The sequence below is a fragment of the Chrysochloris asiatica genome, unplaced genomic scaffold (genome assembly GCF_000296735.1).
Source record: "Chrysochloris asiatica unplaced genomic scaffold, ChrAsi1.0 scaffold00206, whole genome shotgun sequence".
Taxonomy (NCBI): domain Eukaryota; kingdom Metazoa; phylum Chordata; class Mammalia; order Afrosoricida; family Chrysochloridae; genus Chrysochloris; species Chrysochloris asiatica.
This window is the reverse complement of record NW_006408724.1, coordinates 4,741,453-4,754,113: the sequence shown is the minus strand read 5'-3', so window position 1 is coordinate 4,754,113 and position 12,661 is coordinate 4,741,453. Positions and strand designations below refer to the sequence as shown.

Below are 12,661 nucleotides of genomic sequence, written 5' to 3'. Positions count from 1 at the left end.
CTGCTAACCTAACAGTCAGCAGTTCGAAACTACCAAGCAGTTCCGCCTGCGGGAGAAAGATGAGGCTTTCTGCTCCCATAAAGATTTATAGCCTCGGAAACCCTGTACAGGGTCGCTATGAGTCAGAACCAACTCCACGGCACACCACCACCACATAATTTCTTTAGTATAAATGTTAGTTATATGAGTTACATATGGTTTTATCTGGACCCATATGTGGTGCTGTAAGCTAAGCACTGGACTGCTAATTCAAGGTTGGCAGTTCAAACCCACCAATAACTTTTAGAAACCCTCTGCAGGTCACTCTGAGTAGGAATTAATTCAACAGCACTTAACAACAGCAAAGACAGCATTTATATCTATATGTAAGATGTTCTGGTGATACAACAGTTAAGTGTCAGCTGCTATAAGGTTGAAGATTCAGACACACCCAACAGCTCCACAGGAGAAAGGTTTAATCTGATTCTATAAAGATTACAGCTAGTAAAACCCTATGGGGCAGTCTCTATGGGTCAGAATTGACTTGGCACTGCTTCACAACCACAACCTAATTATAACAACAACATATGTATTTCTAGTACAAGTATATACCTGGCACTTACAATAAGCAATGTGCAAGGGGTTTCAAAAAGTTTATGGAAAAATAACATTTTTAATTCCATTTTTCTATGAACTGTTTGACATCCCCTCTTGTAAGAATTAGATGTTTATCATTACCATCATGCTTTAATAATTCATTTATTTGATGAAAAGAAGTTCTGGTCTACGTTTCAAGATCTTACTGGTGTTGGGGATGCGAAATAAAACACAGTTGCTGACCCTAAGGAGCTCCAGGCCTGGGGTGGACAGTGGAAGCAGAGGGATGCAGAGCCCTTTAACCTACAGGGGAGATTCTGGAAAAGGTACTCCAAGAGGATAGCTTTTGATACTTGGGAAGGAGTTTCTCAGATTTACAAATGGAGCGCAGTCATTCCAGATTGAGAGACTGACATACTTAACAACTCTCATCTCGGCATATTCTGAGAGTAAGTAGTTTGGTGTTGCTGACTGTAAAGTACGAGGCAAGGAGCAGCCAGAGGTGAGACTAGACAAGAAAGCACATCTGTCCATCATTCATTCAGTGAGAATTTATTGAGCTTGCCCTATGACCAGGCATTGTTCTAGGTACTGGTCATCTAGCCATTATGGAACTTACATTGTAGCTGAGAAAATAGCCTCTAAAGGAGTAAGTGTCAATAATGGCGAGGAGTTAAAAGCAGGGCTTCAACTGGTCCATTCCAGTTTGATCCTCCTACTGAAAATTTGTGTTTCCACTTCAGAGATACTGAATCATATTCTACATTTTAATAAGATCCCCAGGCTATGTACCCAAAGAATCACCTGGGGATGTTGTTAAAATGTAGAAACTGGTTTAGTATATCTGGGGTGGAGATGCAAATTCTCAGCAGGGGCTAGAATCCCCGTTTGAAATCCACACCAAAAATTCTAATGAATGGTCCTGTGTATCATATAAAGGAGTTCTGGTTTTATCCTAAGGACCATAGAAGAATTTGTCCCGTGGAGTACTGGGCATAAGATCCGGGCACAGTTTTGTTTAAAAGCTGAGAATGGAGGAAAAGTTGGAGATAGTTACAACTAGAGGTCAGGCAGTCAGCGAGGGTGCTAGATGAGTCTCCAGGGTACCTGGGGCATGGTCAGTGGAGGCAGAGGAGGGGTTGGTATGAAAACTATGTAGGAGGTGAAATTGACAAGACTGCCATTGATAGGATGGTACTTAGATTGCTGTTTGGGAAGCTGAAATACGTAACTATGGATGGAGATAGGCTTGTGAAGAAGATAATGAACTCAACTTTTTTTCAGTTGGGTTTGAGGTGCCAAAGGATAGAATTGTAACATTTTTGGTGCTTGTACGACTTTATTAGTTGTGTCCTTGTCCTGTTTAGAGTTGTTTTGCATTTCTGGCTCTCAGCGTTTTATTGATTGTGTACAACTTTCTATAGTTAATAAGGCAGCAGCAAATAGCCAGTTGTCAAAGTATGAACAAAAGATTCTTAGTTTTCTCTGGAAAAGGAATTAAGATGGGATTTGATATTTCAGTACTGCATTCAAAGAATGTAATCAATGTAATCAGTGTTACTAAATGTAGAAACTGTTGAACTGATATATATTTTGCTGTGTGTATTCTCAACAGCACTAACAAAATAAATTATATATGTGTATGTAGATACATAAGGAGCTCTGGTAGCGTAGTGGTTACAAATTGGGTTGTGAACCACAAGGTCACCAGTTCGAAACTACCAGCTATTCCGCCGGAGAAAGATGAGGCGTTCTGCTCCCATAAAGATTTACAGCCTCGGAAACCCTGTACAGGGTCTCTATGAGTCGGAACCGACACCACAGCACTTAACAACAACAACATGTAGATATATGTGTGTGTGTGTGTGTGTGTGTATATATATATATCTGTTATATGCAGAAGCACCACACCAGCTACTTTAAAATATCCTTCACCCTACTGAAAACACGCTAAGTCTCATAGCATGAGCACTTAGACGTTTTCACCAAGCACAGTATTAAGTGTGCATAGACTGAGATGTGAGATTTTTTTTGTTCTTTGCTAAGTGGGTAAGTAGGTCACTGTGGAGGCAAGAAAAATTAGTGCCTACAGCCAAGAAGGTTTTATTGAAGCAGGAGTAGCCAGGGAACAAAAACTCCAAAAGGGAAGCATTAGTATAAGCCTTCCCGTGGCTTCTGAAGAAGAGGAGGAAAGAAAAGGTGTTTCATGACCTCAGACCATCTGTTTTTATCACTTTCTCCATCATAAGCGAGCATTTTCATTAGACATGTGGAAAATGTTCCTATGCAAACAAAATAATTTACAGCATTTGGCACAGTCGAGCCGTAAGCAGCTTTAAGTGTTTGAGATTGAAGTGGCGTGGTGTACATAGGAAAATCACACTCGATAGTGTTCTGGTTATCCAAATATGACTTCTCCTAAGGTAAGCTTGCCTTTTTGGGATTGACTGAGAACCTCCATCAAACCTCCTAAAAAATAATTACAGTTGTAACTGTTGTTTCTTGAGGACCCCATATGGGATACAGATTCTGTTATGTGTTTCACATGATTTATCGTGTATTTTCCCAGCAGTCTTGCAGTTCTGCAGTGAAGGTATTGTTATCTTGAAGAAGTTGGGTCTCAGAGAGGTTGAATAATTTTATCAAAGTCTACCTGCTAGCAAATTCTAAAACTGGACTTCTGATTTAGCCATCTCAGAGTTTTACTACTTCCACCATAACTTCAAGTATGAGCATACTCCAGGGGAGAGCCTGGGATTAGAATTCCCACACGTGTGTCAGTGGTTGGTAACACCTGGCAGTGAGGAGGGGGAGCCAGCATATCACACCTGCATTCTGCAGAGTGATATGCTGAAGGTCATTTTGGTGTCTGGAAAGACAACAGTCCTGCAGTTTCTTGTTTGTAGTTGGGGGTATAATGAGCTCTCCTCCTGGTCCCTCTGAAGCCTTTGTTCAAGTATTGTTTTGTGCCATCAAGTAGATTCCAACGTGTATCGATCCCATGGTGTTTCCTAGGCTATAGCAGATCCTTAGGTCATTTTTCATTCAGAACCACTGACCTTTAGGTTTACTATTAATATCTGTCAACCTATATTCATTTTTTAAAAATCATCTTTAAGTGTATTTAAAGAGAACGACGTTAAGAAAACCAAGGATCTTGAACATATAGGTTCTCTAACTGAAATGATAATGCTGAATAAAACAGCAGAAAGTGATTATAGAGCATGGACTCTGCTCTGAGCTCTCAGCCTCTCATCTACGACACTTAGGCCTACAGTACTGAGCTGATGGGTGTATTGTATACAGGCAAACCTTGAAGATTTTACAAAGCTCCATTCTGGACCGCTAATGAAGTGAGTGATTCACATGAACTTTTTGTTTTCTCACTGCATATGTGGTGCTTCAGGATAAGTACTGGACCCTGAGGTCAGTTTTAACTGCAAGGTCAGCAGTTCAAACTCTTCAGCCACTCCTTAGAAACCTTATACAAGGTTTGTGTGAGTCAGAACGGATTCCATGGCATGTAACAAACAACATCAATAAAAGTTTTGTTTACATTATGTTATTCTTGTTGTTGTGTGCTGTTGAGTCTGTTCCAACTCATAGTGACTCTATATAGGGTTTCTGAGAGTGGCTAGTGTGTTTGAACTGCCATCCTTGAGGTTCACAGTCTAGTGCTTATTCCATCACTGCACACCAGGGATCACTTATTGTTTACACTATACTGTAGTCTATTAAAGGAACCCTGGTGGCACTATTGGATAAGCACTGGATTCATAACCACAAGGTTGGTAGTTCAAACTCACCAGCCACAATGTCGGAGAAAGATGAGGCTTTCTGATACCATAAAGATTTATAGCCTGGAAACGTTACACAGGGTTGTTGTGAGTCAGAATGGACTTGACAAGAGCGGTTGTAGTTTGATCATCTATTAAGTGTACAATTATTGCTGTTAAGTGTGCCATGGAGTCAGTTCCAACTCATAGCTATATTGTATAGCGTTTCCAAAGAGCAGCTGGTGGGTTTGAACCACTGGCCTTATGGTGGTTAGCAATCTGGTGCTTATCATATGGTGCCACACCAATAGCATATGAAAAACATTTAAAGTACTGAGAAAATCACCAAAATATGACAGATACACAAAGCAAGCTCATGCTGTTGTGAAAAATGATGCTGATACACATGCTCGGTATAAGGTTTACATAATTTTTTAAAAAAATGCAATTTCTGTGAAGGACAATAAAACAAAGCACAATAAAATGAACTATGCCTGAACTTGTGTAAGTAGTGGTGGTAGTGGTGATGTGCCTTCAAGTCAGTTCCGACTTAGAGACCCTGTGTAAGGTTTCCAAGGCTGTAAATCTTTATGGGTACAGATAGCCTCCTATTTCTCCGTCATAGTGACTGGTAGATTTGAACTGCTGACTTTAGGATTACCAGTCCAACTCAGAATCTACTGCACTACCAGAGCTCCTGGACATGTGTAAGTATCTCAGTATATATGTATGTATTTTATATGTCAAGTGTGATATCTTGTATTTTCTTTCCTCAATCACAGCATGAATAGGCTGAACACTTTGCCTCGAGGATTTGGCTCTCTACCAGCTCTTGAAGTCCTTGACTTGACTTACAACAACTTGAATGAAAATTCTCTTCCAGGAAACTTCTTCTACCTTAGTAAGAAACTTTTAATTCTATAAATCTGCTTAAAATGGTACTTTGTGTTCTCAAAGTAAAATTTATTTGCCTAGACCCAAACTCCAAGAGAAATTATTGGACATCTATATTTTTTTTCTTTACAGATTCCTTTTGAATATTCTTTCATAGCTCAGCAGTATGTATATTTGATATATCGTTATCTGACACCAGTGGGCTAAAGTGGACTTAGTTATGTCATTTTAAGTTTCTACAGTGATTATGGACCTAAATAAGATCAAGTTTCACAGTTAGCTAAGAAAAGTGACTTTCTTTTAAGGAGTGTGCCAAGAAAATTGCTTTTTCCCATGTTGCTATTAACATTTGTAGGGCATTTGCCCAAAGATATTCCAATCAGTTATTTATAGAAATGTTCATTAATAAACCACTAACCAGTTTTTTTTTGAATTTTCAATCAGAATTCATGTTTTATGTCTTTTAAAAACTACTCTTATTGAAGAAGTTTACTTTGTCTAATACACGACACTACCTTAGGAAATTGTTAGTCACAAATAAACATACTTTATTCTTTCTTATACAAAACCATTTCTTGCTGAAGATTCTCTTAAAATTAGGTGAAACTGATTTGCTGTAGGGCACGCACTGGCTTGCTAACCACAAGGTCAGAGGTTCAAACCCACCAGCTGCTCCTTGGAAACCCTATACTGTGTCGCTGTGAGACAGCAACGACTTGAGAGCATTTAACAACAACATGTTCCAGAAAGATTTAGAGACATATTGCTTCCCTTAAGTGAATGCTCCAGTTCTCCACATTAGTGACATCTATGATATCCAGAAATTCTGAATTTTCTGAACTGGTCTCTGATTTTTTCCCCCCTAATACACCTGGTCTCTCCCCAACTTCCTCAAGCATGTGAAACCACCTTTCTTGGGCCACATGACCTGATCTCTGGTTGAAAAGATTTTTCTTGTTACCTATATTAACATATGGTGATGATATGTGCCTTGGAGTAGGTTCCGACTTTTAGCAACCTTGTGCAGGATTTTTGAGGCTGTATATCTTATAATTCTGTTGAATTTGAAATAATTATGATGTAGTCACATACGTGGAAATAAGTTGGAAACAGTGACTCGTATTCCTCCTTTTTATAAGGACCCCTGAGAGAGTAATGGAGTACAAACTGGGCTGCTAACTGCAAGGTCAACAGTTTGAATCTACTAGTTGCCCCGTGGGAGAAAGATGAGGCTTTCTGTTCTCATAAAGAAGTACAGCCTCAGAAACTCTATACAGGGTTGCTGTGAGTCAGAACCAACTGTATGGGACACAACCACCACCACCACCACCTCCTTGGATGATAAAAACTATGCTTTAGGCCATTGCCTTCAGTAATTTGGGATTATGTTACTGTAGTTTAATATGAGAAAAATGTCTAATTACTGAGCTTCTTCTTAAGCTATGATTTACTGTATTCACTTCATGCCATTGTTTTAGTCCCTTGGTTTACATTTATTTTTGTCTTTGAATCTATAAAGTCCTGTAATGACAAGTAGTCTGATATGGAAATGGTCAGTTGGGATTATGTCTCCCACTACTTGAAAGCCTTTTTGTAAAAAAATACAGTTTTATTTACATGAAAAAGCCCTTTAGCTCCAGGTATTGATACAAGTGACAAAGTGATTTTCCTTGTTTTTCTTTGCATGCAAATGGGAATTGGAAGTCATCGAGCAAAATAGCTATCTTTTCTGAAGGAGTATTGAAACTCTGTGCCAAAAACTGGGGGTGCCCACGGTTGTTAATTGTGTCAGTCCTCTCGGATATAGATGTTTTCCTGGACACACCAGCCATACAATAAGCCAGTAAATCTAAGTTTGACCTGCTTGTTATTATTGTGAGCCCTAGGTGTGTCACAGGCTTTTCACCAAGGCAGGGTTATTAATCAAAGCTGACTCCTTGTATTGATCAGACCTCAAATGGTTGGGTTCCATGCCACCTTGTTTATATATTGCTGTTTAATTTGCAGCCACCTTGCGTGCACTCTATCTAAGTGACAACGATTTTGAAGTCCTGCCGCCAGATATTGGGAAGCTCACAAAGTTGCAGATAGTAAGTAATTTATCTAAATTCTTAGAAAATCAATTCACTCTTGCAGCCCTTGTAGAAGTAGAATCAAGTCAATTTGAGAAGGGAGTAAGGTTTGTTTTGCAGGACTAAACTACTACTCCTGATACTGTTTCTTGTTTGTCTGCAGATACTTGTAAATCAATCGAAAGAAATGGGTTGTACAAGAAGAGAGGGCATGGGAGAGGAAGGGGTTTCTGTTGAGCATCTCTTTATGTGAATATTGTTTTGACAACTCCTTGTTTTCTTACATTTAGCTCAGCCTTAGGGATAATGACCTGATCTCACTGCCTAAGGAAGTTGGGGAGCTTACTCAGCTTAAGGAGCTCCACATTCAAGGAAACCGCCTGACTGTTCTGCCCCCAGAACTAGGTAAGGTTGCTGACAAATGATCTTGGTTCTGGGTTTAATTAATATTAATTATCCAAATTCAGCAATTCTGAACAATCCTCTTTCTTGGTAAATAGCCTCCATCAAGACACTCGATTCTGATCATTTCTAGTACCATTGGTCATTGACCACGTTCCAGCTGTTATGGGTTTGGTTTTGGCCTGCCCTGATACTGCATTCAGCACCTACAGCATATAGTGTCTGAGAAGACACTTGCTGATGAGATATGGCTTACCTCAGCTTTCTGCATGGTGTAGTGGAAAGAGCATGGGATTAGTTGTTAGGTTCAGCTCTGTGGCTGTTTATTTACTAGACTGGATGATGTTGATTCTGCTTTCTGGATCTTTATTGTCTTATCTTTGATACATAACTATTGTCAAACCATCACTTGTTTTTTAATCTCTTCGAAGTTCTTAACAAATAGTTGCATTATTAGAAACAGTGATATAAAAGAACCTTTACCATTCATGGATTTGATAGTCTCATAAAGTCCTCTCCAGTGGGAATTGTTAGATGAGTTCTAGCTATAAATACCATGTATGTAACATGATGATAAACGGAGGAAAGACTGAAGTTGTCTAAGATTTCATTGTACTTGGTTTCATAATAAATGCATATGGAAGCAACAATCAAATAATCAAATGACATGCATCGCATTGGGCAAATCTGCAGAAAAAGATCTCTTCAAAGTAGTAAAAAGCAAAAAAGTCACTTTAAAGAACTAAGATGCACCTGACCCAAACCAAGTTATTTTCATCTTCCTCGGGTGAATGTGAAAGCTGGATAATGAATAAGACAGAACAGCAAAGAATTCATACCTTTGAATTATCATGGTATTGGCAAAAAATATTGAATATACCGTGAAATGCCAAAAGAATGAACAAATCTGTCTTGGAAGAGGTACTGCCAGAAACTTTACAGAAATGAGGATGATGAGACTTTGCCTCACATACTTTGGCCATGTTATCAGCAGGACCAGTCCCTAGAGAAGCATAACATGCTTGGTAAAGTAGAGGGTCAGTGTAAAAGAGGTAAACCTTCAGTGAGATGGGCAGACACAGTACCTGAAACAGTGGTCTCAAACCTGGCAATGATTGTAAAGATGGTGTTTCTTTCTGCTGTACGAAAGGGTCTCTATGAGTCGCAACTTGATGGCACGTAACACCACCACCACCCATGGCAGAATACACGGATAGTACAAATGGTTAATGCACTGGGCAGCTAAATGAAAAGTTAGGAGTTTGCATCAGCCCTATTGCATCATGGAACAAAGGTCTTACAACCTGCCATCTTTTACTGCAAGTAGCGTGCGTATTATGTGGGTTTTTGCAGGCCATGCAAAACCCCTTCACCTGTTAAGTTTTCATGCATGCTATATACGTTATATGTATGCATGTTATTTATGTGAGTATGTTATATGTGAAACAATGCAGTACTTCCAAAAGATCAGCTGGCATTTAGTACCCCCGTGGCAGCTGAATTTCAATACTTTTTCTTGACATTCATATGACCCAGCTGGGCTTATGAACTCCCTTGGAAATGATTTCTAAACTAGTTACTTTATTGATGAGATTATGTTACCATTCCCAAAAAGTTTCATAGTTTTACTTTTCACTTTTTATACAAAATGTGTAAGCAGCACACAAATCATGGATGTTTTACTGCTGTGTTCCCAGTGTGCCTACCACATGCCAAGCATATGGTTGGTGCCCAGGGGCTGTTTCCTGAGTGAATAAATGAAACAAGAGCCTTCAATAGCAAGGTGTTTGGAAGATCATAGACAGGCAGAGGTTCATCTAGAGCTACACTATCTAGTATGGAAGCCACTAGTGATATGTGGCTCTTCAATGAATGATAATTAAATACAATAAAAACGCTGTTCCTCGTTTGTACAAGTGTTCAGTAGCCACATGTGGCTAGGGTTGCCTATGGTAAAATGCAAACATAGGACATTTCCATATGGAGTCCTGGATTTGCACTATGTAATAAAGCACTGTGGGCCGCAAAGTATGTTTGAAACACAAGGTTGGTGGTTCAAACTCACCAACCACTCCTTGGAAACCCTATACAGGGTCAGTATGAGTTGGAACCAACTCAGTGGCACTTAACAGCAACTACAACATCAGCACAGAAAGTTCTGTAGGACGGTTCTAATCTAAAGGAAAAGCATTCAAAAGGGTAATAAATGCAAAATTTCAAACACACACACACCCCACTTTCTCCTTCTCTTATAGCTCCTTTGTTCGTGTAAAAGGACTAGAGGAACTGGTCTTGATTTTGTGAGTTCAGGAATGACTCAATACATCCTTATTGAATCAAAAACAATGTAGTCTTGCTTCGGAGAAGTGTATGGGATCAGGAAAAGTATTTTGCAAATGTTTTTATGGCAAAAGCTGCTTGTAGGAGAAAGCTGTTGTATGGTGAATATTAATAGAGGTGTGCATCAGTGTGATTGTAATAGGGGTGCATCAGTGGAACCTGGGGGAGCTTTTACAAAATGCAAATACTTGCTTTCCTTCCTAGACTACTGAATCAAAATCTCCACATGGGAAGTTAATTCTTGTGTACTATGATAAAGCCCCTGACGTGATTATGGTTTGTTTCCTTGGTAGGTGAGATGAAAGGGAAAAAAAAAAGTGAACTTCGTTCTTTTATTTTCAATCAATGAGGCAATGTTGGGTACTAAAATTTAATTATTGCTTTTATCAGGTAATATCTTAGAAAAAAATCATAATTGAACCTGTGCATACTTAAGGATTTACATTTAAAAAAAACCTTCCTGACTGTATATCCTTTGTGGATACTGTATATAGTCATATTTTGCTAATGTTTCCATTCTCTCTAGTACCAAATTATTTATATATATATATACACACACACACACACACATATATATAATTTTTATTTATCATTGTAAATTTCATATATTCATATCGCTTATATACAAGGCGGAGGCCTGGTGTGGCGCTGTTGGTTAATGCCCCAGACTGCAAAGCCATTTGAACAGGCTGGCAGTTCAAGCTCACCAGCTGCTCCTTGGAAACCCTATACAGGGTTGCTTTGGGTCAGAACTGACTTGAGGGCACTTAACAACAACATATACCAGGGGACTTGAAAGGTGTTCTAGAGGAATGCAATTAAAAGATAATGGAATTTTCCCACAAACTTTTTGAACCTCGTGCTTATAATTTAAATATATATATATAAATTATGTATATGTGTGTGTATATATATGCATGTGTATATATAAATTGTCTAGTTTGATATGTTTCCTGTTTATCTGCAGTCACTTGTAAATATGTATGTTTGTTTGTTTATTCAGGAGGAGACTTGAGCAGAAAGTCTATAAATCACTTTATTTGTGCTAGTCACACATGTGAAGAACTTAGACTCAACGTGTGCTTGGTGGAATTTTCCCTAATTGTAGGCAAACAACATCTAGCTGGAAAGAAACAGTATCAAATCTAAACTCAAGATAAAGAGAGCCTCTCTTCACTTATTAACCTCCTCGCTATCTGACATTCCACATTTATGACAATAGAAAATTGACTATTTGACTGTTTTGTACATTAGCGACATACACCTAAGCAAGCAGCAAATGCATGGCAAGAGTACTAATGGCTATGATGATTAAGGATGTTATGTGGTACCTGAGCCATGCTTCTCAGTGGTTTTGCAGTTCTATAATGATGAAATTTGCTAGTTATGTAATAGTATAGCCATCTTCCATTTTGTAATCTGATGTCTTATCCTTCATTTTAACACAAAGCCTGTTTTTACATTGTTGTTGTTTAAGTGCTGTTGAGTTGGTTCCGACTCATAGTGACTTTGTATAGGATTTCCAAGGAGTAACTAGTGGGTTTGAACTGCCAACCTTGTGATTAGCAGTCAAGTGCTTCTCCTACAACGCCACACTTGGTTGTTGTTGTTAAATGCCGTCGAGTTGATTCCCACCCATAGCGACCCTGTATAGGGTTTCCAAGGAGCAGCTGGTGAGCTTGAACCACCCACCTTGCAGTTCAAATGGCTTTGCAGTCTACATTGCCACACTAGGACCCCTTTTGTTTTGTTTTGTTGTATGTGTACAGAAAAAGGAGCCTTTGTAGCATAGTGGTTGCGAGTCGGGCTGCTTACCTCAGGGTCAGTAGTTTGAAACTACTAGCTGTTCTGCAGGAGAAAGATGAGACTTTCTACTCACGTAAAGATTTACAGCCTCGTGCAGGGTCACTATGAGTCAGAACCAACTATGCTGTGCACCACCAGTACCACCATGTACAGAAAACTGTATATATTTTTTAAACTTTTTATTGGGAATTGAGTGAAGGTTTACTGAGAAGACCATCAGTTTCCCGTTCAACAAACCATGTACTTTGTTTCTTCTGAATGATTGCAATCCCTTCACGTTAACAGCTATCCCACTTCCTCCCTGAGGTTTCTGTTTTCATCCTGCCCACAGTCCCATCCCATCTCAACTCTGTTCTTAGGTAAATGTTGCCCTTTTGATCTTCAGTGGTTGACTATCCAATGATAAGCATACTCAGGAACCATATTGTTGCATGTTGTTGTGTGCCATAATGAACTGGTGTTGGATATTGGTAAGTGAAGATGGGTGTGCATCATTTATTGTTGAACAATGACTTTTCAATAGCCAGGAATAATATGATAGACAATGATATAATAACTGCTCTAAGAATTTGTTTGCTGTTAAGTGCCGTCGAGTCAGTTCCAATTTCTAGTCACCCTTTATAGGGTTCCCGAGGAGCAGCTGGTGGATTTGAACTGCTGACCTTGTGATTCGAAGTCAAGTGCTGATCCTACAACACCACACCAGGAGCCCTAATGTTCTAGTACTGCTGTTAAGTTCCGTGGAGTCAGTTCCGACTCATACAGGGTTTCTGTGGGGTGTGCTAGTCTTAGTGC

General features: G+C 39.2%; 1 protein-coding gene across 1 annotated transcript in view; it reads left to right on the top strand.

Moving 5' to 3' along the window:
* Positions 1-12,661, top strand: part of RSU1 (Ras suppressor protein 1) — a 308,725-nt gene that overhangs the window by 72,304 nt on the left and 223,760 nt on the right. Inside the window, exons 4-6 of the mRNA XM_006872610.1 lie at positions 5,135-5,253; positions 7,254-7,336; positions 7,609-7,723. Of these exons, the coding sequence (XP_006872672.1) occupies positions 5,135-5,253; positions 7,254-7,336; positions 7,609-7,723 (317 nt within the window). The remainder of the gene's footprint in view (positions 1-5,134; positions 5,254-7,253; positions 7,337-7,608; positions 7,724-12,661) is intronic.